This window comes from Oryx dammah, unplaced genomic scaffold, assembly GCF_014754425.2.
Source record: "Oryx dammah isolate SB20612 unplaced genomic scaffold, SCBI_Odam_1.1 HiC_scaffold_1, whole genome shotgun sequence".
NCBI lineage: Eukaryota > Metazoa > Chordata > Mammalia > Artiodactyla > Bovidae > Oryx > Oryx dammah.
Genome location: NW_024070185.1, coordinates 54,834,133 through 54,857,801, shown reverse-complemented (window position 1 = coordinate 54,857,801; position 23,669 = coordinate 54,834,133). Strand labels below are relative to the sequence as shown.

At 39.4% G+C, this 23,669-nt stretch overlaps 1 protein-coding gene across 5 annotated transcripts in view; it reads right to left on the bottom strand.

The window, feature by feature from the left end:
* Positions 1-23,669, bottom strand: part of TLE4 (TLE family member 4, transcriptional corepressor) — a 156,860-nt gene that overhangs the window by 58,309 nt on the left and 74,882 nt on the right. For 3 of the 5 annotated variants that reach the window (XM_040258301.1, XM_040258601.1, XM_040258461.1), the window contains 2 exons: positions 15,183-15,387; positions 13,916-13,932 (listed from right to left, as the gene is read on the bottom strand). In XM_040258301.1, the coding sequence (XP_040114235.1) occupies positions 13,916-13,932; positions 15,183-15,387 (222 nt within the window). The remainder of the gene's footprint in view (positions 1-13,915; positions 13,933-15,182; positions 15,388-23,669) is intronic. The other 2 variants (XM_040258384.1, XM_040258542.1) reach the window with 1 other exon arrangement.

The following is a 23,669-nucleotide window of genomic DNA, read 5'->3' as shown; positions in this document are numbered from 1 at the left end:
AATTCAGTCAGATGGACAAGTGCTTGTCTAACCATTTGTTATGTGAATTATTCAACGACTTGCCCCGTAAACTACTGAACAGGGCCCTTTAAATATTTCTGTAGCACTTCCAGCTGTCCAACCATGGAAGCACATGAAAGGGACAGGAGCAGATGAAAACAGAAATGATGACCCGAGTTGGCTCCAAGTGATAATCTTTAGTCTAAGAAAGCAGAGTCTTTACAACGAATCCTTTTAGGTCTAACCTTGCTGGGCACTGTCACTACAGATCCATGCTTCCCTGTGGCCCAGACTGAGGGTGGGGCCCAGTGAAAAGCCATTCAGGGCAACCCATGACCCTGGTGCTCCACTCTCTTTTACCTCACTCAGCTTTAAGTTTCCCCCTGCCTTTCACAAGCACTGTGAACAGGTACAATATACACTGATGATTTTTAATGAAGTATTTTAAAAGCCTCGCTAGGCATGTTCTGCATGTGTGTGGGTGCAGTTGTGTCTGGCTCTTTGCAATCCCATGGACTGTAGCCCACCACCACAAATTCTCTGTCCATGGAATTTTCCAGGCGAGAAAACTGGAGTGGGTTGCCATTTCCACCTACAAAGCAAAGCTTACAAGTACCTTTTGTGAAGATGCTATTTGACAATGTCAATTCTCTGGCCTAATTTTGAATAAAATGCCGATGTTTATTTAACAAAGAATTATTCTGAGATCTGACAGTTTCAAATCCTCACTTCTCTTTCTTTTCTCTTAAACTAATGGCTTGTGAAATCACATACAAACCAAAGAGCTCAATAAGAGGGGACTGACCTAGGGTCCAGAGAAGGCAATGGCACCCCACTCCAATCCTCTTGCCTGGAAAATCCCATGGACGGAGGAGTCTGGTAGGCTGCAGTCCATGGGGTCGCTAAGAGTCAGACACGACTGAGCAACTTCACTTTCACTTTTTACTTTCATGCATTGGAGAAGGAAATGGCAACCCACTCCAGTGTTCTTGCCTGGAGAATCCCAGGGACAGAGGAGCCTGGTGGGCTGCCGTCTATGGGGTCGCACAGAGTCGGACATGACTGAAGTGACTTAGCAGTAGCAGCAGCAACCTAGGGTCTGAGCACTCATTCAGTTTTCTCTTGGGATCAAGAGGACATGCCCACCCACACCCTCTGCCTACCTCGCTCTAAACGAAGAGCTGGGTATCAGGACCCTGAAATTTCCTGCCAAAGGCCCAGGTGCAAAGTCTAACCAGTCAGTGTAAGCACACCCAGACCAAAGGGGTGCCACTGGGGTGTAAGGAAGCTTTGACATGAAAATTGGGGCATCAACAAGAAAATATGTGAAGGCCCACGTTGTCCGGCAATGAACTCCTATGGGAGCCTGAGAATTGTGAATTCAAACCTGGCCTTTCAGATGATTATGAAGGTATATTTATTAACTGAATTTATAACTTTAAAATATTTAAACATACGATTTGAGGGATTCTATTTGTGATCTTTACCAGATCCCACAAAGGCTAGGGGTTTGGCCTAACAGGAAAGTATCATGTACAATTTTGGGAACCCCATCTTTTGAGATTGTCCCATCACCAAACATTCCACTGCAATACTGTGTGTGTATAAGAAAATGATATGAGAAATTTTTCTCTTAAGTACCATTTGTTTTTATAGATCCATATATCTACAACAGTAATGAAAGTATGATTTTATTTCTATTAATACTTTAAAAACGTAAGAATTAAAAAGTTAAAAATAAAATTCAAGGATTATTCCTGATTGCTGGACCAGTATATACGATAAGAATAAAATATCAGGATGCTGGAAATCTTTTCCCTTCTATATTATTTGTGTGCTCTTTCCTTTTCCAGCCTTCCACATCCAGATTACAAAATTACTGCTTTTAACACACTTAACATCTGTCAAACACAGATGAAGGAAACAGCAGAGATTCAAACTCATTCAAACTCATTTCCTCTCCTCACTATAGCCAGCTTACTCACTGACATTTACTGCTGTAGAATGTTCGTTTCTTACCAGCAGTATCCAGCAATTCTTAGTTTGGGGCATAAAGAATTGTGCTTTCAAAACTTGTCCAGGACACGAATTCTACTCCCTCCTAAAGGTCTTTCATATTTCCTGTAACTGTTGTATTTCAGAGGCTGCCTTCAAGTAACAATTACAAAGTTGATAAACTTTTTAAAAAACTCTTGAAAGAAGAAATTCCATCTGAAAGTAAAAGAGACTATTTACTGGAGGCAGCAACAGAAAACTTTTTTTTTTTTTTTCCAAATCAGAGAAACTACTTGAAAAGCAAATGAGTGGAATTCAAACATCCAGAAGTCTGATGGTTAACATTTTAGCTCTATGGTCCAATTGTTTCACTGATTCCTACAAAACAGTATCTGAATAAAAGTCAAAGGCACCATCAAGATGGGAAGCCTACAGAACTTTGCCACTGGCACTGCCCTTGGTGTTTGCTAAAGGTTCCCTTTTTGCATGTATTTGCACACTAGCCCTGGCAGCTTCCTCAGAAGATTGCCTTTAGAAGCTAGTCCTCCAAACAGCACAGACTAGTTCTATTTGTACATTTTAAGGGAATTTGGGACTAACTGGAAGCTCAAAGAAATGAAGAGGAACGATTCATTAATGCATTTTCTTCTACTCAGAAGGAAGCATATCTCAAGTTGCATACTTTAGCAGGAAAACAACTTGAGGGGCGGGATTATACCTAATTTTACTATGCACCCCAATCACCCAATGCAGGCCTATTTGCCCTCCAGCTGCCAAACTGACACCTACTAACTTTAAATAATTTAGAAGGCACTGTTCAATTTTCAAGTTCATCTGTCAAGACCAACAGGCTGCAAAGTCAGAAACCATTAAAATAATATTCTCTGTTTAGCTGTCTAACAGGAAATCAGGAAAATCTCTCAGCTACAGAGGTACAGTTGTGCCTTTTTAGCAGCCAAAGGAAAACATACAAATTGACAAGGAGTTCTTCCTACTTATAATGCCCCTCAATATTAAGGACCATCAAGCAAATCAAATGGACTAGCACGAAGCAGAGTTTTGTCTAAGACATTTATGAACAAAATTTCTCACTCCACATGTTATACATCACAGACCACAGCCAGCAGGAGACATTTTATAGTAATAGTCTTCCTTCATCCCCAGGAAAGAGGGTTGACCCCTAAGGGAAAATGGAGGCTGAGGAAAAAAGGGTAGGAGAAAAATAGGTAGAGAAGGAACCTGAAAATGATGAGGGTGAGCAAAACAGTTTTCAAGGGAGCATCTGCCACTGGCAGGAGGAAGGGAATACGCATGTCTGTGGAGGCTGCGCAGTGCCAGCAAGAACTGAAGGCGCTCCGTCAGGAGCAGGGGAGTAACTGCAACTCAGACAGCACCGAAGCACTGTTCCTCAATGTGTCTCTGACAGAACTGTCACCAGCTCAATTTAAAATTTCTCTAAATAAGGTCAGACTAGGTCACTACCACATTTTATTATCAAAACAGATTCCAGCCTAAATATCCAATTCAGGAATCTCATTCTGACTAGTCCAATATGGTTTGGTTCTAATCCCTGGAGCAGGGACTGGGGCTGGGGCAAGGATGTGGAATAACTCAGAGACCTTTCAGGTCCAGATAGCTGTGGTATAAATAGAAGTGATTATTTCAATTTCCTCTAAAGATTATTTTTTCAGGGCAGTCCAATAAACCCAATAATGCCCAGACTTACTAGGACATTTTTTATTCATTTCCCTATATACCCAAAGGTATATAGCCCTGAGACTGCTGTCGGGCCAAACACCAGGCTACATCTCCCTTCACTTGCTGCTCCACCATCCACTTCCGGGCCAGACCCTAGGGAATACTCCAGATTACCCCTCCACACACAGTGTCACAGGCACAAGCCCACGTGGGCCAATCAGTGCCAAGAAAAGAACAAACTAAAAAAGATTAATTCACAGATGTTCATGCATTTCACATACACTGTGCCCCCATGGTCCGTTGCTAGGGCAACGGGAGACCACCAGCGCGCGCTTTATTGGCTTTATGAAGTGCGTCTCAGGGACTACAGTCCAAGAAATGCTGCATAATAATACTGAGGCTTTTCGGAAGCCTTGTTTTCGGTGTTTATCCACATTTAACCTTCTGAGTATTATAAAGAGCATCGTTATGCATAGCCTTCAGCCCCGCCTACCACCACCTCAACTTTCTGTTTAGAAACATTAAAAAGTATCTCCTTGGGGTCCATTCTGGGAAGATTCACCTTAAACTGCTCAATCAATTCCACCAGAAAGAAAAAAAAAAAGGCCTACAACCATTTAAAAGATTACTATATTAATGCAGTTGACCATATCAACCATTTCTGAACAGTAAAGCTACAAAACCAAAATATACACATGCCCCTTATTTTCTATGCATCAGGAGAATGCTTTGCTTTTGAAATATCAGGGGCCAGTTTTAACCAGATAAAACAGCTGAACCAGTGAGCATTTATGAGGCTGAAGTCTCTCCCTGTCCTACAGAACTTTCTGTAATGATGGTACTCTCCCACAGCGGCACTGGCATGGCAGGTACAAGAGCCACACATGGCTGCCAAGGACTTGAAGTGTCACAAGTGCAACGGAGGAGCTAGATTTTTACATTGTCTTTCATTTTAACTGATAAAACTTAATAGCTTGCTGTGGCTAGTGGCTACTATATTGTTCAGTGCCGTTTTATTGGCTTACCAGACAACTACATAGGCTTGGGAAAGTTCATAAAAACACTGTCTCTTCACGCTTTTAGTTTCTGCTTAATTCATAACACACCAACTACAAGTAAATGTACACAGAACAGTATTCAGGACTGTGGCTGCCTCTTGCTGTGTGGCTCCAAACAGCCCTGGGTACTCAGCCTCATCAGCCTGGTTCTTTGTCCCACAGGCCCCAGGGATGGAAGAGTGACTTCCCTCCTCCCCCACCCAGGGTGGGAGGTTAAAATCACAAATGTCACAAGTCTCAGAGCAGTAGCACAGATCAAGTGTTAATCTAAAGGGAAGGGGTGGGTGAGGGGGGAGAAAACAGGCTGGCGGGGGCAAGTGAGGATCTGGAATGAAGAGGAGAAAAATAAAGCCAGTGAATAGATCAATAGAAGCAACAGCTTACATTCAGATTCACAGGAGAAAGAACACACCGAGACAATCATTTCCTGGGAAAAGCTCAGGCCTAATGAGAATTTACTCTGCGCCTTTATGTGACAACCAGCCCTTTTGTGGCACGGGCTTCGTGACTGACAGGAACCCAGGGCCCCTTAATAGGATTTCCATATTATTTCCAACACCTGCCCAGAAGTTATTTGTTTACATTGAAGGAGGCAAGATTCTCAAATCAGACATCTGCTTCTAGTTCAGGCATATCTTAGGAAACCATCTAGAAAGCAGCTTTGTTACCATGGTGACATTTTTATTTTCCTCCTTTAGATGGCTCAAAACATTAGCATTTCCAATTTTATTTTGTTGTTCAAAAGGCCAAATGTCGTTCAAGAAAACAGAAGTTTAAAGAAAGATAAATGAATTTTTGAAAATTTCTAAAATAATTAAAATGGCCATAAGGAAGAATAAATAAAAATGAGGTGTTGCTGTATTGCCTACTGGCTTCTCACTGGGTGGCATCACTAACCTGTTAACCTCCCTTTCCCCTCCCTTTCTCTTAAATATGAACACTCAGCAACTTGAAAAGTACCGATTTGGGAGGGGAAAAAAAAAAAATTCAAGAATCCTTAGGGTGTGATACAATTAAATAGGGACTCCATTTTCATGAAAAAGAATTCCTCAAGCTCACCCTACAGTCATGGTGAGGGACAGGAAAGGGTAAGCTTGTCGTGAACATCAGTGGCTGATGAAGGGATGGAATATTAAACAGTGTGAGGGGAGAAAGGTAGACTGCTTGTGAGGAGACTTCATACAAGTGTATGCTGCTGCTTTCCCCATTTCTAGTGAGCAAAACCAGAGGCATCACTGAACCTAGGGATGGGGGGAGACAGGGCTTAGCCACCAATTACATCTAAACATAAACTGGAATTACAACTACCACATATAAACAGGAATTAAAATGACTATACTAGTTTGGGTGGGTGTGTGTGTCTGTGTGTGTGTGTGTGTGTGTGTGTCTGTGTCTGTGTCTATCTCCATACCACGTGGGACTCAGGATCTTAAGGATTGAACCTGTGTCCCCTAAAGTAGAATCACAGAGTCCTAACCACTGGACCACCAGGGACTTCCTGAAAGCGCTATTAGCTGACACTTAAAATGCCTTTTTAAAGTTGTAAAATTTATTACACATAGAGATATTTGGACTGGTTCTGAATAAGGAATCTGACAAAATCACATGATTTACTTTGTTCAGTTTTTAGATTCAAAGTAAAACAACTAAGTATTCAACTCTAAGATTTAGTTTCGATTTGCTAGACCTAAGCAACATTTAGTTTTGAAATATGATTTCATTACTTTCATCTAATAGCAAGTTTATTTAAAAGAATCCAAAACTCTTGCAGCAGGAATTAGTCATCCCTCAGCAAACTTCCTTTCCTCTTTCATGAAGCTCGAATTTTGTTCAATCATGTCCCAAGGCCGTTGCCACAGTAATTATTAGATATGACTCCTCTTCACGTTCAAACTTAAAACCCTTGTTAGCGGCTGGCCCTCAGGTGCAGAGAATCTTTAACCCAGAAGATATGTGGAGTACTTCAAAGCACCATAAAACAAAATATATAAGTTGGATAGAATAAGTGTTGCAGCAGAAATAACTCAAGAAATAGAGAAGTGAGGCTATTGAGCATCCCTGTAGGTAATTTTATGATTTTTCCAGAGTGGGTTATGGTAAGTGTTACTATATATGAATGTAAAAAAGATGGTGAGGCATTCTTTTAAATAATTCTTTTGGAAGAATTATCTACATTTTGAGAAACAAATGCTTCTAAAATTCAAATGCCAGTTTAAACAAATAAATATCGAGCCCCCTTAAAATTTAAAAAAGATATGTTGAATAAAAACTTTATGATGTAATATTTTTGCAAGAGATGAAATGCATTCTAATTAAGAAAATTAAGAGACATTAAACTTCGGGATTAAAATGTTTGTCTGGTAACTAAGAGGGTTGATTTATGGAGGAAAAGAATTAAAATGCCCTTGCTAAAAATCATCTGGGGAAGGCAGATCCCACAACCAGTATGCCCCTGTTAATTAATATTTGTTCTGCCTCAGTGATTGGTAGAGGAGAGTGCAGCCAATACGGCTTCCCCAGTCTCATCACTGATCCATTCATGCTTACCACCTGAGGACCAGCTATGCCCTAAAGATATTTATTCATCTGTTCGGCAAACAAACAATTACAACATATTTTCTGGAATTAGGGCACCTGTTACATTTCACACAGCTTACATGCCTAGAGGCAGGTATCAATTCAATACTGAACAAATTACTGCATCATAATCCCGTAAATAGTACTGAATTCCTGATTATTCTGTGATAAAGTAATCCCAAACAGGAGTATGGTAGAAACAAGTGTCTCCACAAAGAACTAAAAAACCAAGCATAGTGCTAAAACACTTACTTTTCAATTATCATCTTATTTTGGAAAATTAAATCCTTGAAAGCTAAACTTTAGAACATTAAACTATTTCCCTACCACTCAATACTCAAAATGAAATATAATTACCACTGTGCTTATTTGGCTAATGGTATGGCCAACTTTTATTTTTTAAATACATCCTATGGTATAAGATTTGTATTGCAAAATTCACTTCTAGGACAAGACTGAATAACCTAAGAAAACAGTTACATTTTAAACTCTTGGAAAAATGCCTAGAGTAGTAACTGCTTTGAAATCCAGAGAAGTTAAATGACTTGCCCATTGACACACAGCTGACCTAGAGAGATCCTAATTCTACTAATTAGCCAAAAAGTTTGTTTGGGTTTTTCCATGTTACAGAAAAGCCCAAATGAACTTTTTGGCCAACTCAATATTACAATTTCCTTCGTACTCATCCTTGATTTGTCCTCCCACTCAGTTCCACAAAGAAGGTAAGATTCTTGCCCTTAAGGAGCTGAAAATTTAGTGGGAGAAACCTATGCTCTGTCGGAGCACAGGGCATCTAGGACACTACCCACTTGAAAATATATTTTTAAAAGTCTATCTTAAGCAATTACATGTATGTTTGGAAAGTGGAATTGGATTGCAAATACATGACAGTCTGTGTCTGAAAGTAAAAGCATACAAATAGAATCCTATATATTTTATTGATCATCAGTATACATTTCTAAAACTTTTACTGCCTTGATTATTAGTAAACTTCATTGAACTGTTTATCACTAACATGTACATGCAAACCTAGACGTCATTCTTCTACCCATTCCTTCATCGTAAGAATCTTCTTGGTGCAATGCAACAGAAAGTCTTCATGACACCATTGGGAAGTACACAGAGACATTTAGAATGTGGGCCATCCTATAGGAAAGCTGGCCCAGCCTTCTTCAACATATTAATGGTACAGAAAAAATATTAAAAGGAGGGAAACTCTTGCAAACCAATTATTTGAAATAATCATAGAAATCTGCTTGTAGGCTAGATATCAGAAGCTAGAAGCTATCAAGGAATTATCAAGTGATTGAGGGCATTATGGTTACCAAAAAAATGTCCATTATTTAGAGAAGGTGTTCATTTTAAGTACTGGAGTACACAAGGGTAAAATAAAATGCATGCTGGAATTGCCTCCTTTGAGGATAGCTATGGCTATGTAAACCTGGGCAAGGCCTCAACATCTCTAAACCTTTAATCATATACAAAATAATAAACAAAGCGTTCCTCACCAACTACCTTCACACAATGAAATCTGAACTATGAGCTATGCATGCTCAGAAATCAGTGGGGTTGACTGCATAAGTAGGGTTTCACATAATTCTTTAATAAGTTAGAATGGACAAAGTCCAAGTTACAGCCCTTAATGATACACCCTTTCTCAGACTACTGATGTCTAAGGGGACAGCAGGAGATAACGCAAGCCCAGCTACAGTTTAGTTTGTTGGTGGTGTTTGTTTTTTAATTATATCCTCTCTTTATAGTATTTTATGGATTTCAACGCCTTTGTCTTTTTACAATGTGTCCTTCTAAAGTCTGCTGCTGCTGCTACTGCTGCCAAGTTGCTTCTGTGCGACCCCATAGACGGCAGCCCACCAGGCTCCTCCGTCCCTGGGATTCTCCAGGCAAGAATACTGGAGTGGGTTGCCATTTCCTTCTCCAATGCATGAAAGTGAAAAGTGAAAGTGAAGTCGTTCAGTTGTGTCCGACCCTCAGCTACCCCATGGACCACAGCCTTCCAGGCTCCTCCGTCCATGGGATTTTCCAGGCAAGAGTACTGGAATGGGATGCCACTGCCTTCTCCGTCCTAAAGTCTATAGGCAATTAATTCCACCAAGCTTTCTCAGGAAGGGTAAGTTTATACAGGTGCATGGGGAAGGGAAGTGAGTGTTAAAACCCCAACTGCCTGGGTTAAATGGTTATTCCCTCTCCTACTGGCCCACCCTTCCTCCTCAAGTGGCTTCTTCTCTGTTTTCTCCCACCAAGGACATGCCAAGCGGTTAAACATATTAAAGGCACACTCTTTTCTGATGGATATTCCTTTGCAACAGTAAAAAGAGACAGAAGGGAATAAAAACCAAGTCACACAGGTCACATAAGACCCTGGAACAGAACCTTTCACCATTAAGTTTTAATGCATAAAGTGAACCAGCCAACAGAAGTAACCATTCTGTTAATTCAAGCTAAAAACCCACTTTCACCTGTAACACTCAACTAATGAGGCTAAAGGGCTTTCTTGGCCTGAATCATACACTTCAATTTGAACAAAAGAGCCTTAGTCTAATTCTCCATTGATAAACCTTTACTGACAACAGAGAATAACCAGAGACAAGAAAAAAATTAAAAAAATAAAAAGCAAACTGTGATGCTGGAGTCATCTACACAGAATAAATACCAAAATCTAGAAAAGACAGGAAAAAGAGGCATTGCCATAGACACAACTAATTGGCAGATCATTATGAAGACCCTAAAACAAAAACAAGGAATCCATTCAGGAGCGGGTAACACAGCAAACAGACCCACAGAAAAACATTTCACTTGAAAAATATCTTCATGTAAATTTTTTTTTTTAGTGCACTATTCATACTTACTATACCAGCAAAAATTACAAAAGCTATTAAGGTTCAGGATTGGCGGATTGTGTAAAAACATACTCAAATATTGCATCTGGCATTTTTAAATGTTGCAGCACTTCTGGAGGTTCACTTGGCAATGTACAAAATCACTAAAAACGACCATACTCTGATGATGCATATGGCACTTTGGGAAACACAATCCAATGAAATAATAAATGTAAAAACACCACCACTTAGAGGAAAACAATGTAATTATGCTATATTTTACAAATAAAAAACTGCAAATTCCTTACAGGCCTGACTTGAGGAGGTTACTGCATGCTGGAGAAAAAAACAAGAACACATAATATACTTAAGAAGGACTTAGGAAGTAATACGGTTAGCACAATAATACCAACTTGGGAGAGGCCATGGAGCTAATCAATAGTTGGTGATAGTGGATTTTGCCATTTATATTCAAGTTGGTCTTGATTTTGGTGGCTGTTTTTTGCTAGGAGATATAGACATTTGGGGTATAATAAAACTAATTTCTCAATTTCAGATTCCTACTAAGTTTTAGGCAATCTGGCCTTCACAATTCTTAATCCTTACCCTCACATCAGTCAATAAGGTAGAAACAGTGATTTGAGGAACCTAATGATATCCTCTCATGAACTGGGACCTCCAGCAACTAGGAAGCTCCTGGAGGCAGATGGGAATGTCTGCTCTGTCACTACTGTGGTGACACCAACTTCTGCCCCTCAGCACACAGAAGGGAGGGGCAGAGGAAGGTTTTATCACCTCAGAAGACATTTCATTGGTTTCACATGGATCTTTTCAAGAGAAACTCCAGAAGACGCTGAAAAAGTTCCCACTCGGGAAGGAGAAGGAGTAACCTCTTTTGTGCTTTCTACCCTTCCAACTAAGAGTGTGAGTAGACCATGGTCTGTGTTTCCTGCCCTTTTCAGCCTCTAAATCCAGGGCTTACAATGGGCACATGAACGTGGGTACTGGATGGCCAAGTGGCAAGCAGGTGCCGTGAATCCTTCCTGTAAAAGCCCCAGAACACACACCAACTGGTTTCTCCTCACCAAATAAAATGATCCTTGGGCTCCTACAGTGCTTTCTCTTTTAGGTTCATATTTACATTCTCCATCCTTGAAAAACGTCAGGTAGAAGTCTGCAAATAACAAGCTTATAAATGAACTTGGCTACTGGAACTATAGAAAATAAGATCAACAAAGCCAACAGCACTTGGTTTAGTAGCCAAAGAACCTTCAAGAGAAAAGGAAGAAAAAAAGCCCAACACTTTAACAAGGGACTTTCTTTCGTTTTTACTTGCCACCTAAAGGTAAAGCACCTTAATTACCTTAATCTTTATAGTAAGTTTAAATTTATATTTTATAAGCTATTCTGAAATCTGTCCTGTTTAATAATCTGTAACATCAAGAAAACATTTTAAAGTGTCTCTCACAATTAAACCCATCCACAACCTCATATAAATCAAAATTTTGCTACCATATCAAAATGTTACACTGGGACTATATAACATTGCCCACATCCTCATTACATGCAACACTAATTACTACCAGCAGATTCAGAATTTTCTGCACATTAGAGGCTTTTAGAGCGCTATAAAAAATTTCAGGCACCATTAATTTAAATTTGTATTGAAATTTCCTTTTGACAGATGGCCAAAAATTACTTATTATTTAGAGTACCAGAGCAGCCTGTTTGCACATTAGAAGAGGAAAGGGAAAAATTAAAAGCAAGAAGGAAATTTATGTCACGTTCATTACCTGTTAAATGTTAAGGAGCATTATCCTGCATGAATAAATTATTTCATAAAGCTTGACTCCAGCTGCAGGCAACTGGCATGCTCCAGCTGATAAAAACCATCTCCAGTCACACAGCAGACAATCATAAAAAGCCCCTCTTAACCAGGAACCACTTATGGGAGGATGAGGACAATCGATGGAACAAGCAACTAACTGCTTTTCTGAGTGTCACAGAACACATTTATAAAAACTGGTGAACTATTTCACCTAGCAAAGCCACAGGACAGCCCCAAACCTGACACAGCGCAACTTCAATTCAAAACCGGAACCCAACGAAAACATCTATTTACAGCTGCCATTCCACAATAAACCAAGGCAAAATCATCTACCTCTATTTCCTCTTGCTTTTCCCCTGGTTTCCAAGCTACACAGACACTTACTCCCAGACTCATCTCGAATGATTATATATGATTTCAAAATATACCCTACTCTGGCGTGAGGAACTATAAAGTGAAACTGACACAAAAGTGTGCACTGGAGTATAAATATTTTCAGTCTTCTGGGAGTGGGGTATGAGAGGAGGCTTCTGTTTAGCTCACTGGCCTGCCTGAAGGTATGTATTTATCATATGAAGGCAGGGAATGGTTATGTCACTGGCCTCAGAATAACTAGGCAGGCTTCCCAAGGGCTGCTACCAGCAAATCCTGGTCAATGCCATTTACTTACTACTTCCTGAGTACTTACGTGCAGAGAACTTACTACACTCTGATTAAGAAAGCTTTTGAGTTTAGGTATCGATGCTCATACTAACGACAAAGTACACAACTGTAAATGCAAAATTAAATAATTCAAAGTGTGTATTCCTATTTGTCAATGTTGACATTTCTATGGGTATGCAGATACCCTTCCAAATTACAAAGGGTAAAATAGGTATATTTTATTTTCTATCATTTAATGGCTTCAGGGAAAAACTAACTACTTCCTCTTTATTATTAAAAAAAATAAGGAATAAAGAAGCACTCAAAGTGATAGCACAGGTGATTTCAAGGGAAGATTTTAGTTTCTGTATGCATAACTTCATTAAAAGCTCCAAAAGATGTAACTGCATATGCTCTAAAACATTCAACTACTGTAAAATACAATGAATTCACAGCATCTGTGCTTGAGAACGTCCTTTGCTTTCTAATCTATACAAAATATAAATGGCATGTATAACACAATTATCCACAATACAGTAGCATATTTACATTGTACATGATCCAAAAGTTATCAAGCAATTTCATACTTTACTCATTTCCTGCCAAAGTTGCCTGTTTTTCTTGTTTGCTTACTATATAAATTCAAGTATCCTTAGCACACCTCATTATGGTATTACACAAGCACATCAAAATCATTAGGCCCTAGAATACTTTTCCTCTTTCCCTATAACTTCTCTATAAAGACACAGAGGAGGCAGGTAAGACAGATGCAAAACCCAAGGAGAATAACTTGCTATACTGGAAACCAAGATGTCATTAAACTAAGAAACAAAACAAACAAAAAACAATTCTTTCTGGTGAAGAAAAATGCTCTTAAATGTTTTAATAAACAGTTTTGTAGGCTGGAACTGTTTCCCAAAATGTGTATTTCCTTATAAACAGATTTTTTCCCCACCATTACCTATCTTACAGCCAAAGCTTAACTCAAGAAAAGCAGTTATTCTTTTTCACATGGCAAAGATATACTAAAAAGAGCAACACAAGCCAGATCCTATAATTCAATCTTGGTCTATAAATCTTGATTCTGATAGAGAAAAAGGACCAATTTTTTCAAAAATCTCAAATTCACAACTGAAAGAATCTAAAAATGCAGTTCCCCATTATTCGATGAAGCCCATCAAATCATCTTGGTAGATCTCAAAGAATCCACTACTAGATTTATTCAAATTGTTTAGAGCCTGATGGTAAGTCATTCCTTCATCTGTAACTTTGAGTCCTACCTTGATGGAGTCTCTGTCTATAGGCAAAACAGCAGCAACAAGGGCAGGTCAAGAGGGGAGAAGAAGGCAAAAAAGAAAAGTACCAGTTAGTTTACATAAAATCATACACTTGTCAAATTTGATCTCTACTAAATAATAAATAACACAGATGTCAACTTTTCTGTAAAGTTAATTAATTAAAATTAATTACTACTTGACCAGATCCACAGAGCACCAAGCTACCTTTGACATAATTTCAGAAACCAAAGCTGGATATTCTTGTTATTTATACTCCTTATTGACTTTTCCACTTAAGTGTTTACAGACACGCCTCAGTTCTGGACCAGAGCACTAAGGTAACTGTATGACAAACAGTACAGAGTTTCTAACATCAGAGAAGGGAAATTTATGTTTATGTGATAAAAATCATTTACCCAAGATTATAATTCATGGTAATGGCACTGAAACAAGAAGAGATACGGGGTTTTAATAATAACCACACCCTTCCGACCAAGAACCACCCATTGTAGGACTAAGTAAATTCCCACAAAGGAATGCTGGGAGAGACTTTCATTTGCTTTTGTGTCATTAAATAATAAAGGCTACTAATGAGCACCATACAAACATATAGTTAGATCACAATGTGTCTGCATTATCATCTATTTCAGTGGAGGGAAGAAACCAAACTAGAAAGAACACAACTTAAAATCATTTACATAAACAACTGTGTTGTTCTTATACACAAAAATGAGTTAATTTCATGCTTCTAAAGAGACTGGGTGAGAGAGGTAGTTAAACCAACTTCTCAATTACTAAGACTACCTAAATTATTTTCTTACCTGCAAGATTTTCACTGCATTATACAGACTGACCTGATTTAAAAATAATAATTAGGTCTGTCAAATTATGAAGTGAGCCTTTAATCAGTAAAACCTTCCCCAAAATGGATTCGGTCAAAATTAGCTAATAATGCCAGTCACAATTTCAAACACAGAGCACTGTGGCACTTCATCACTGATTTAGACTTGGGGATGCAGCAAAGGATCAGAGGCAATAACCAGGAAATGTGTCCCCCTATATTTTTGGGGAGCATATTAACTCTTGCCAGTCAATAGGGGATCATTGCGCAAAAAAGACTCATTCTGATCATTAATTTACCTTCCAGGGGAAATCCTTTGTTTAGTCACAGGTAAAATGAAATCTAGAAACAGGACAAACCAGGACATCCAGACTGACTCTCAGCAGCAGACAGGTGATACCAGACGGACATTCTGAGAAAATCACTCACCTCTTTGGTGATCACCGTCATGGTGCTTCTTCTCATCTTTAATTGGAAGGTGGGACTGGCCTCCCAGGGCACTGGAGAGGGCCAGAAGGCCAGCACTGCTACCGATGGGCGGAATGGCAGGAGGCTGAAGCCCCGAAGGGTGTGGGGTCAGAGGCACTGGCAGACCATGTCCATGTGATAGATGCTGGGCCTGGAGTTGCTGCTGCTGTGAGAAACGAGACAAAGATATTGAACTTGTTCCTTGTATCTGAGTCACCCCTCAACAACAAAAGGAGAGGAAAGTGGTGCAGAAAGACCCTGGAGCGCCCAGCACCCATGAAGGAAAGATTTATCTTTTATAAATACATATAAAGGGTCACACATCCCATATATATATATATATAATTTTTTTAAGGGAGGGAGATGAATAATAGAGAAATGCTATCTTTTTTACTTGGATTTGTTGGTTTTGCAATGCACTGTAAATAACCTAATTTTTAAATAATGAAATTATCTAGGTTACTTTTAATAGATGAAATTAGATTTCTTCAACAAAGCGTCTGTTATTTTGGTCTCCAAAAACATAGAGCCTCACTATTATACATCTCTAATCAAAACATATATGTGACTAACTGTTAAAGCAGTTATGCTGAAGGAAAAAAAGCTGAAAATTGAGAAAATTAGTGTTAAACAGTTCTCCCAGAACCGCTGCACAGCATGCAGCCAGAGTTAATTTGAAAGAGAAAACCTGAATTAACAACCCAGAAAAGGAAACTGGTTGCAGCCACCGTTTTAAGCCCTTTAAGTGTCCTCAGCGGTACTTGAGCAAATTACTAAAGAAAATCTAATGTAGCAAGGCTTGGGTCCTCCTGTAGGCTTGCTCAATAATGCTGAAATAATTGGGCACTCTGTGCACGTTTAGTGATGCTCGAATGAAAAGCTAGAGGCCTGCCCTTGTACTCTTCTCCAGCGGCCGCCTCTGTGTTGTGACAGGTTTATCTGAGTGGGACTGTGAGGCATGCACCAGTAACTGTGCTGACAAGAGTTTAAAGTCATTTTTACCAGCACACACTGGCAACACATGGAGAAAGCCCTCAAGAGGCTGGAAGGGGAGAGCTTGACCTCCGCCGAAGCAAAGCAAGGCTTCGGGAACCTCAGTGGGCAGGCCTCCCTGCCTCTTCCGAGGGGGAGGAGTGGAGTTCTGTTAAGTTAAACATGTCCCTCAACAGGAGTCCCATCAACCAAGACTCTGCTTAACAACGTTCTGTCAGAACACGTGTTGAGAAATTCTCAGACTAACTTCTGTAGTGATTACATTTTAATTAATACCTTGAGAATCACTTTTCAGGCCTATCCTATAATACCTAAACAGTCTTCTCTATAATTTTCTTTCCAAGCAGGACTGCACAAAATAGCTTTCTCAAAAATGTGTGGGGTGGCACCTTCTGCTTCCCTTCACTGCTAAGGATGATCTTAAAAGTACTTCAGCAGAGAAAGTATTGTTTCCTCTCCTCAAATCATCAGTACTTTTACTTCCCTCCTCCTCCCCTCTGTTATCTCTTCCTGTGTCTGACTATATAAGTCAAAGTATAGCTCTACTTAGTTCTTCTCTCCTATTAACCTACACCTACTTTCTGGCTATTTGTACTTAAAATACAGTCAATGAAATTAAGCACTAATTTTCAAGGCCAGTTTACATCCATGAAGTAGCAAATTAGAGCAGTGATGCAGACACCCCAACAACCACAGCCCACACTCAAGTCCTGCCAAGGTGCTACCTAACTGGGCAGCTCAAAATAATGTCTTCGAGTGGACAAAATCATGTTCATAACTTTTTATGTACTGTTACTTAGTTGTGACCAAAAAATATGAGCACAAAATATTTTCTAAACATATGGAAAAAAGGACTATGAAGAAACAAGGCCTTTAGGTAAACATATGGCAAATTTATTTCAAAACCTTGCTCTACTGAAATAGCCAGAAAATTGCTCCAATTCACTTTCTTCTCTAAATCTTCTAATACTTCCCTGTGTGCACAGGATGGACACATAGCCATTTTCTATCTCAGATGAAGAGTCCAATCAGCAAGAATTTATTAAGAGCCTGCCTAGAGAAACCATGGACAAAGGAGCCTGGTGGGCTACAGTCCATGGCCTCACGAAGAGTAGGACACGACTGAGTGACTAACACTTTCACTTTATGTCCTCTTACCACCTTTCCTAGGCTATAAGCTTTGTGAGAATCTGCATCTGACACACAGCCTAGCTAACTGCAGACACTGAGAGGTTCACACAGTGAGCAATTTAAAATGTTTATTTCATTATAAAAACATTAAAAACAAACAACAAATCCTAAGCTAAAAGCAATGTCTCAGTTGCCCAAGTGTTTCACTTTTCTTTTTGTTTCAAAGGACCAAAAATAAGTGCTAACAGCTTCATTTTCCCATTCAATCAGAACTTTCCAAAGGCAAAAAAATATACCCCTAGTCTGCAGCACATGCGATTCACAGTGAAGGCTCACCTGTGCTCTATTCTATCTCATAATAGCTCTAACACTGGTCTCTTCTCTTCTCCACTGTGCCTGTCTTAGCAGAGGGAGGATCCCTTTTGCCTTCCAAGGCTCAGACTGCTCGCCTGCACCTGCTATCTCTTTTCTTCCCTCTCCCTTCGCTGCTCCATCGATTTTCCAACTCTCTGCTGCTGGTTCTGTCACTGATTTTGTTCTTCTGTTTGTAAGCATCATCTCTAGCATTTTAACACCTATCTAACACTAAAAGAACTTGAAGTAGCACTTTTTCAGGAGGGGAAAAAAACACTATATTTTAATCACTTTTTGTGTTCTCCACTGCCCCCTAACACAATATCTTTCATATAACTGGCACTGAATAAATGTTTACTAAATTTAAATAACCTTCCTTTACTCTCTTCAGCTAGGTCTGTAAGTATATATCCTTGTCAGTGCAGAGCCAAACATCTTTAAAAACTAGTGTCAACACCCCCTCCTGTACACACACACACTCCCCTTACTGCTTCAGTTCAGTTCAGTCGCTCAGTCGTGTCCGACTCTGCGACCCCATGAACTGCAGCACTCCAGGCCTCCCTGTCCATCACCAACTCCCAGAGTTCACTCAAACCCACATCCATCCAGTCGGTGATGCCATTCAGCCATCTCATCCTCTGTTGTCCCTTTCTCCTCCTGCCCCCAATCCCTCTCAGCAGAGTCTTTTCCAATGTGTCAATTCTTCACATGAGGTGGCCAAAGTACTGTAGTTTCAGCTGTAGCATCATTCCTTCCAAAGAACACCCAGGGCTGATCTCCTTTAGAATGGACTGGTTGGATCTCCTTGCAGTCCAAGGGACTCTCAAGAGTCTTCTCCAACAACACAGTTCAAAAGCATCAATTCTTTGGTGCTCAGCTTTCTTCACAGTCCAACTCTAACATCCATACATGACCACTGGAAAAACCATAGCCTTGACTAGACAGACCCTTGTTAATTCCCCATAATCTGGATTTCAGGCCCATCAATCTGAAAAACTGATGACCATTCAGATAGCAATTTTTCAAGGTTTCACAGTGACTTTTCCCTCTGACATATCTACAGCCAGAGCAGTATATCCTTATGAGACTCTCCCCTACCTGCTTTGGAAACCCAAAAGTGATCACTACAGTCTCTCTGTTACCCCTCTGAATGCTGTTAAATTTCCTTCTAGAATTTTCCTTGTGTTCACTATAGAGTCCTAAGCCTTTTACTTCATTCCTATGCTCCAATACCCCTGGTATAACTCCTTCCCATACAATTCTACTTGGCAGTCAAGCATTACCTGAAAATGTTTAACTAAACCCATCCCCTAAGTAACTTTCACTGCCTCAAGTTACCAGTCACCACTCATTTGTTTTCCTTTTGTGTTTCTATACCCATCATCCTGGAATCCTGTCAATTCTCAGTCCCACCATATCAGTTAGTCCCTCAGCACCCCATACTTTGATTAGTACAAATCTCCACTAGCTCATTTTGACTGCAATAAACCCACAATGCATCATCACTGCCAATACTTTTTTCTCAATCCATGGCTGCTCCTGTCTCTTAGAACCACCTCTTCATTACTTATCGAAGTTGTACTCAGCTATCCTGCTCAGCTCATGTTTCACCGGTTCTGCAAAGGCCTCTCCAAACACGCCTTGTGTCTCCTATCTCATAGGACTCCCTCTATCATTCACTGGCACAGGCTGCCTCATAAAGGTACTGTTACTCATCTGTTTATGGAGAAAACGACCTTCACTTGCCAACAAGACTGTGACCTTCTGGGGAGAAGACAGCAGCCTCAGGACTCTTTGTACCCTGGAACCTGGCTCACCACTATTTAGTCATATGGTTGCATATTTAAAGTTTTGGGTAAATTAATTTTCAACTAAAGATATAGCTCCCATATATCCTCTACCCAACTTCTACTAATACGAAAACGTCTTACATACCTGCAGACTTTGTTGAAACTAAAAATTAAAAACAATTACATACCCAGAGAACTTATCAAAACTAAAAAATTAACACTGTACATTACTATTAATCTAACACAGAATTCATTCTGATTTCTCTAGCTTTCCATTAGTGTCATTTTTCTGTTCCAGAATGCCACACTGCACTGAGGTTTTAATTTTTCACTTTTTTTTAAACAAAATTATAAAGTCCTTTCAAAGATTTTATGAATGAGAACATCCAAATTATAATCATAATGTTGAATAGACACTGCCTTGAATTTAAGGGAGAAAAAAAATGAGAGGGGGCTACCCATAAACCCATTTTATAAGTCATCCATAACACATACAAAAGTGTAAACAAAAAAGCACACTCAGGGCATCCTATAGAAAGGAGCTATTTTTACCAAGTGTTTAAAATATAAAACTATAAAATAAAAATAAGGTTAAGTTACCAAAAGATGGATGATAAAAATGTAAGACAGATATACTGAAATACCTTAGTAGGTTTTTAAATGTTTACATCAATAAAAGAAATCACTTTCTATATTCAGTGGTCATTTTTAAGCTGCTTTGTAAGTCTCTCCCTAGAAACTAGCCTAGCAGTAGAGTGACAGGTATAATTGATAATGATTCCTGGTTAGTCAATAAAACCAATGTATTAGTGACCATCTTTAAATAAAAACACCACTCTAATCACAAAGCAACAGGGTAAAAAAAAATGTTTATAAGGAAAAAAATAAAAAAACAAGCAAACAAAGAAGAGCAGGGAATACACTATAGTACCACTTGAACATTAAAATAAAATATAATCTATGTAACCATAACTGAAAAACACTGAGAAAGATATACATATTGGAAAAATTCCTCTGGCTGTGCCTCCTTAGCCGTCACCATCTTGGGTGCCTTATTTAAAAAAGAAAACACTCTCTTATCTCAAACCACAACACAAAATAAAAATCTTTTTTTTTTTTTTTTCTTTTCCCTTGATAGGCCATTCAAGAGAATAAACACTAAAATGGAGTGAACTTTAAGCTTAAGCAAGTAAGTACTCCATTAGGATAATTAATTGTGAAAAAGAGCCAGTAATTATTTCTGAAAATATATAGCAATGAGGTATTAGACACAGCTTCAATTCTGTTAACAGTTTTTACTGAAGTTTCTAAAACAAAGAATTATCTCCTCACAGTTTCAAGTTTGGAATGAAGGCAAAAAAAGAACTACTAACGGATTAAGTTCAGAGGAAATGTCTTTCTGCCAGCAAAAAAAGAAATTCTTTTTAATCAAATGTCCCCAACTCCTTGACCAATGAACAAGAGCAGTGTGGGTGTAGAGGCTCAGTCTACACAAATCCCTGGCAACTCTGGACAACTCCAACTGGAAACCAAGCAGAGCTTTTCTTGTCCAGAACCTTTCTCTCTACAGTTCTATCAACAGGAAAATCCTGCAAAGATTTAAAAAAAAAAAAAAAACTTTCTTAGAAGTAATGACACCCTAGAAGCAATAACCACACTTGGTGCCATATCTTGGCTTCTTTAAATAAACAAACAAAATAACAAGGTGAGCCTGCTCCATCTCTTGCCAGAAAGTAAGATTAACAGGTATGACAAATAGGACAATGGGTCAACTCGAAGGGGTGCTCACTGGCAAAACTGGAGACAATTCAAGCATCATAAAGAATAAAAACTGTAACAGATTACAACATAAGTTTTAAAACAGTTGCCACGATTAGACTCCATGGTACCCCCAAGAAAACAGGCATAATGATGCGTCATGCCAAGAATCAGAGAAGAGTTCTCAGGACCACAACTACACTTCCAACCAGCTAGCCAAGTTGGGTATACTGAACATGTGTGCCCTGACCCAACCAGAAGACCTTATTCTATGAGGAAAGTAAGAAAGGGACCAGACACAGGAACTGGGCAAGAGAAGGCAACAAACTCTGAAATAAAGCACCAAGCACAGAAAACGCCTGAGACTGGGCTGGTATCTATACTCCCTGGGTTGTGAAGATACCCTTTAGTAGGAACCCTGTCTGCTGGGGCTGAGATGACTCTAAGAAAGGAAATCCTGGATGATACGTGGGGAGGCACCATAATGAAGGGACATCAGAGCCACTCAGCTAGAATCTTTATCATCTCTGTGAGCAAGAGCAGGTCACTTCATGACCTCAAGTTTCTTTATGTAAAATGTGGAAACAGGTATAAAACCTACCTCTCCAAGGATGCTGGGAAAATTTTATGAGATTGAGCATATAAAACCCTTAGCATGATGCCCAATAAATGACTGTTTCTATCAATGGAAAAAAGTATTCAGAAGTCTATATTTACACACATACTCACTCACTGGGAAGGAGCAAGGGGAAAGGCAAGAAAGAATATTATTTTAAAAGGAAAAGAATTTAGAATTTACCACCTCATTACTCCAAATCTATTCACAGCATCAAGAAACACTAAAACCACTGAGTGAAATGTTGCTGGGGAACAGGTTATTCAGTGTCAAAGGATATCCACACAGATGATTAGCTTCAACAATACTGTGATACAACTGGGAAATACACAACATCAGTCAGGGAGTGTTTTTACTAAAAGTACTTAATCTGAATCTAGGTGGCTCAGATGGTAAAGAATCTGCCTGCGATGCAGGCGATTCTGGTTCGATTCCTGGGTCGGGAAGATCCCCTGGAAAAGGAAGTGTCAACCCACTCCAGTACTCTTGCCTAGATAATCCCATGGACAGAGTAAGTCTGGCAGGCATAAGTCCATGAGATGGCAAAGAGTTGGACACAACAGAGCAACTAACACTTTCACTTTCAAACATGAGAAAACCACCACGCAAGTCCAGATTGTAGGGCATTCCAATAGACTGGACTGGAATGTTCAAAATGACAAAGTCATAAAGTGAAATGTCTGGGAACTGCTTCTCAGCAGTGTGAGAGAAGACTGAAGAGACAGCACAACAGAAGCACCCCTGTACGTGCAGAACAGATTGAGGGACAACTGCTGTGAAGAAAGATGTGGTATCAAGGACATTTTCTGGACAAATGTGAATATGAACTATACACTACACAGATGGATGTCTTTACGGTATCGTGCTCATGCTGGAAAACTATAGGAGATGCACACTAATGTGTTAAGGGGTGAATATTATCAAGTCTTCCTCTTTCAAACAATTCAGCACACACAAAGTATAAGTCTTCTGTCTGCATGTATACACGTACAAAGCAAAAGTGACAAAATGTTCACTGGTGAAGCTAGGTCTAGGTGATGAGTTGTTGCTGTTGTTTAGTTGCTAAGTTGTATCTGACTCTTCTGCAACCCCATGAACTGTAGCTTCTCTGTCCATGGGATTTCCCAGGCAAGAATACTACAGTGGGTTGCCACTTCCTTCTCCAGGGGATCTTCCTGATCCAGGGATCAAACCCACATCTCCTGCACTACAGGGGAATTCTTTATCACTGAGTCACCTGGGAAGCTCAGGTGATGTGTACACTTGGTTTTACTGTTCTTTCCACTCTCCTGTTAGAGGTGGGGAAAATAGGATGCACCCTTCTAGCCAGAAAACTGGGAGTTCCTGCTCTGAACAAATATCTCTAGCAAAAGCTAAAAGTTAAGTGAATACACAGAAGAATGTAAAAAAGAACAAAGGAAGGAAATTTACAATCTAAGCTTATTCTTTCCTGATGATTTAAAACATGAGATTTACTGCAGGGGAAAGATGGGCATTTACAGTAACCTAAGAAAGATTATCACTGCAAGGTTAAGTTTCTCACACTAAAACCACAGATCTCTCTTGTCCTCAAAATCTCTGGAATGACCCTTAAGGGAAAAGCAGGTAACAAGTAAAGAAGAAAATTCTATGAGTCCTGTTCCAAGGATTCTACTGTTTTAACTTGAAGTTTTAACTCAACAAAGTAATAACAGCAAGAAAAGGAAAGGAAAAAAAACTTGAATTGTTATAATATTAACTTCCCCATCAGAAATTCTATTAGAATTTTACACAGTTTACACAGTTTACTAGGAAAAGTATTTCTAA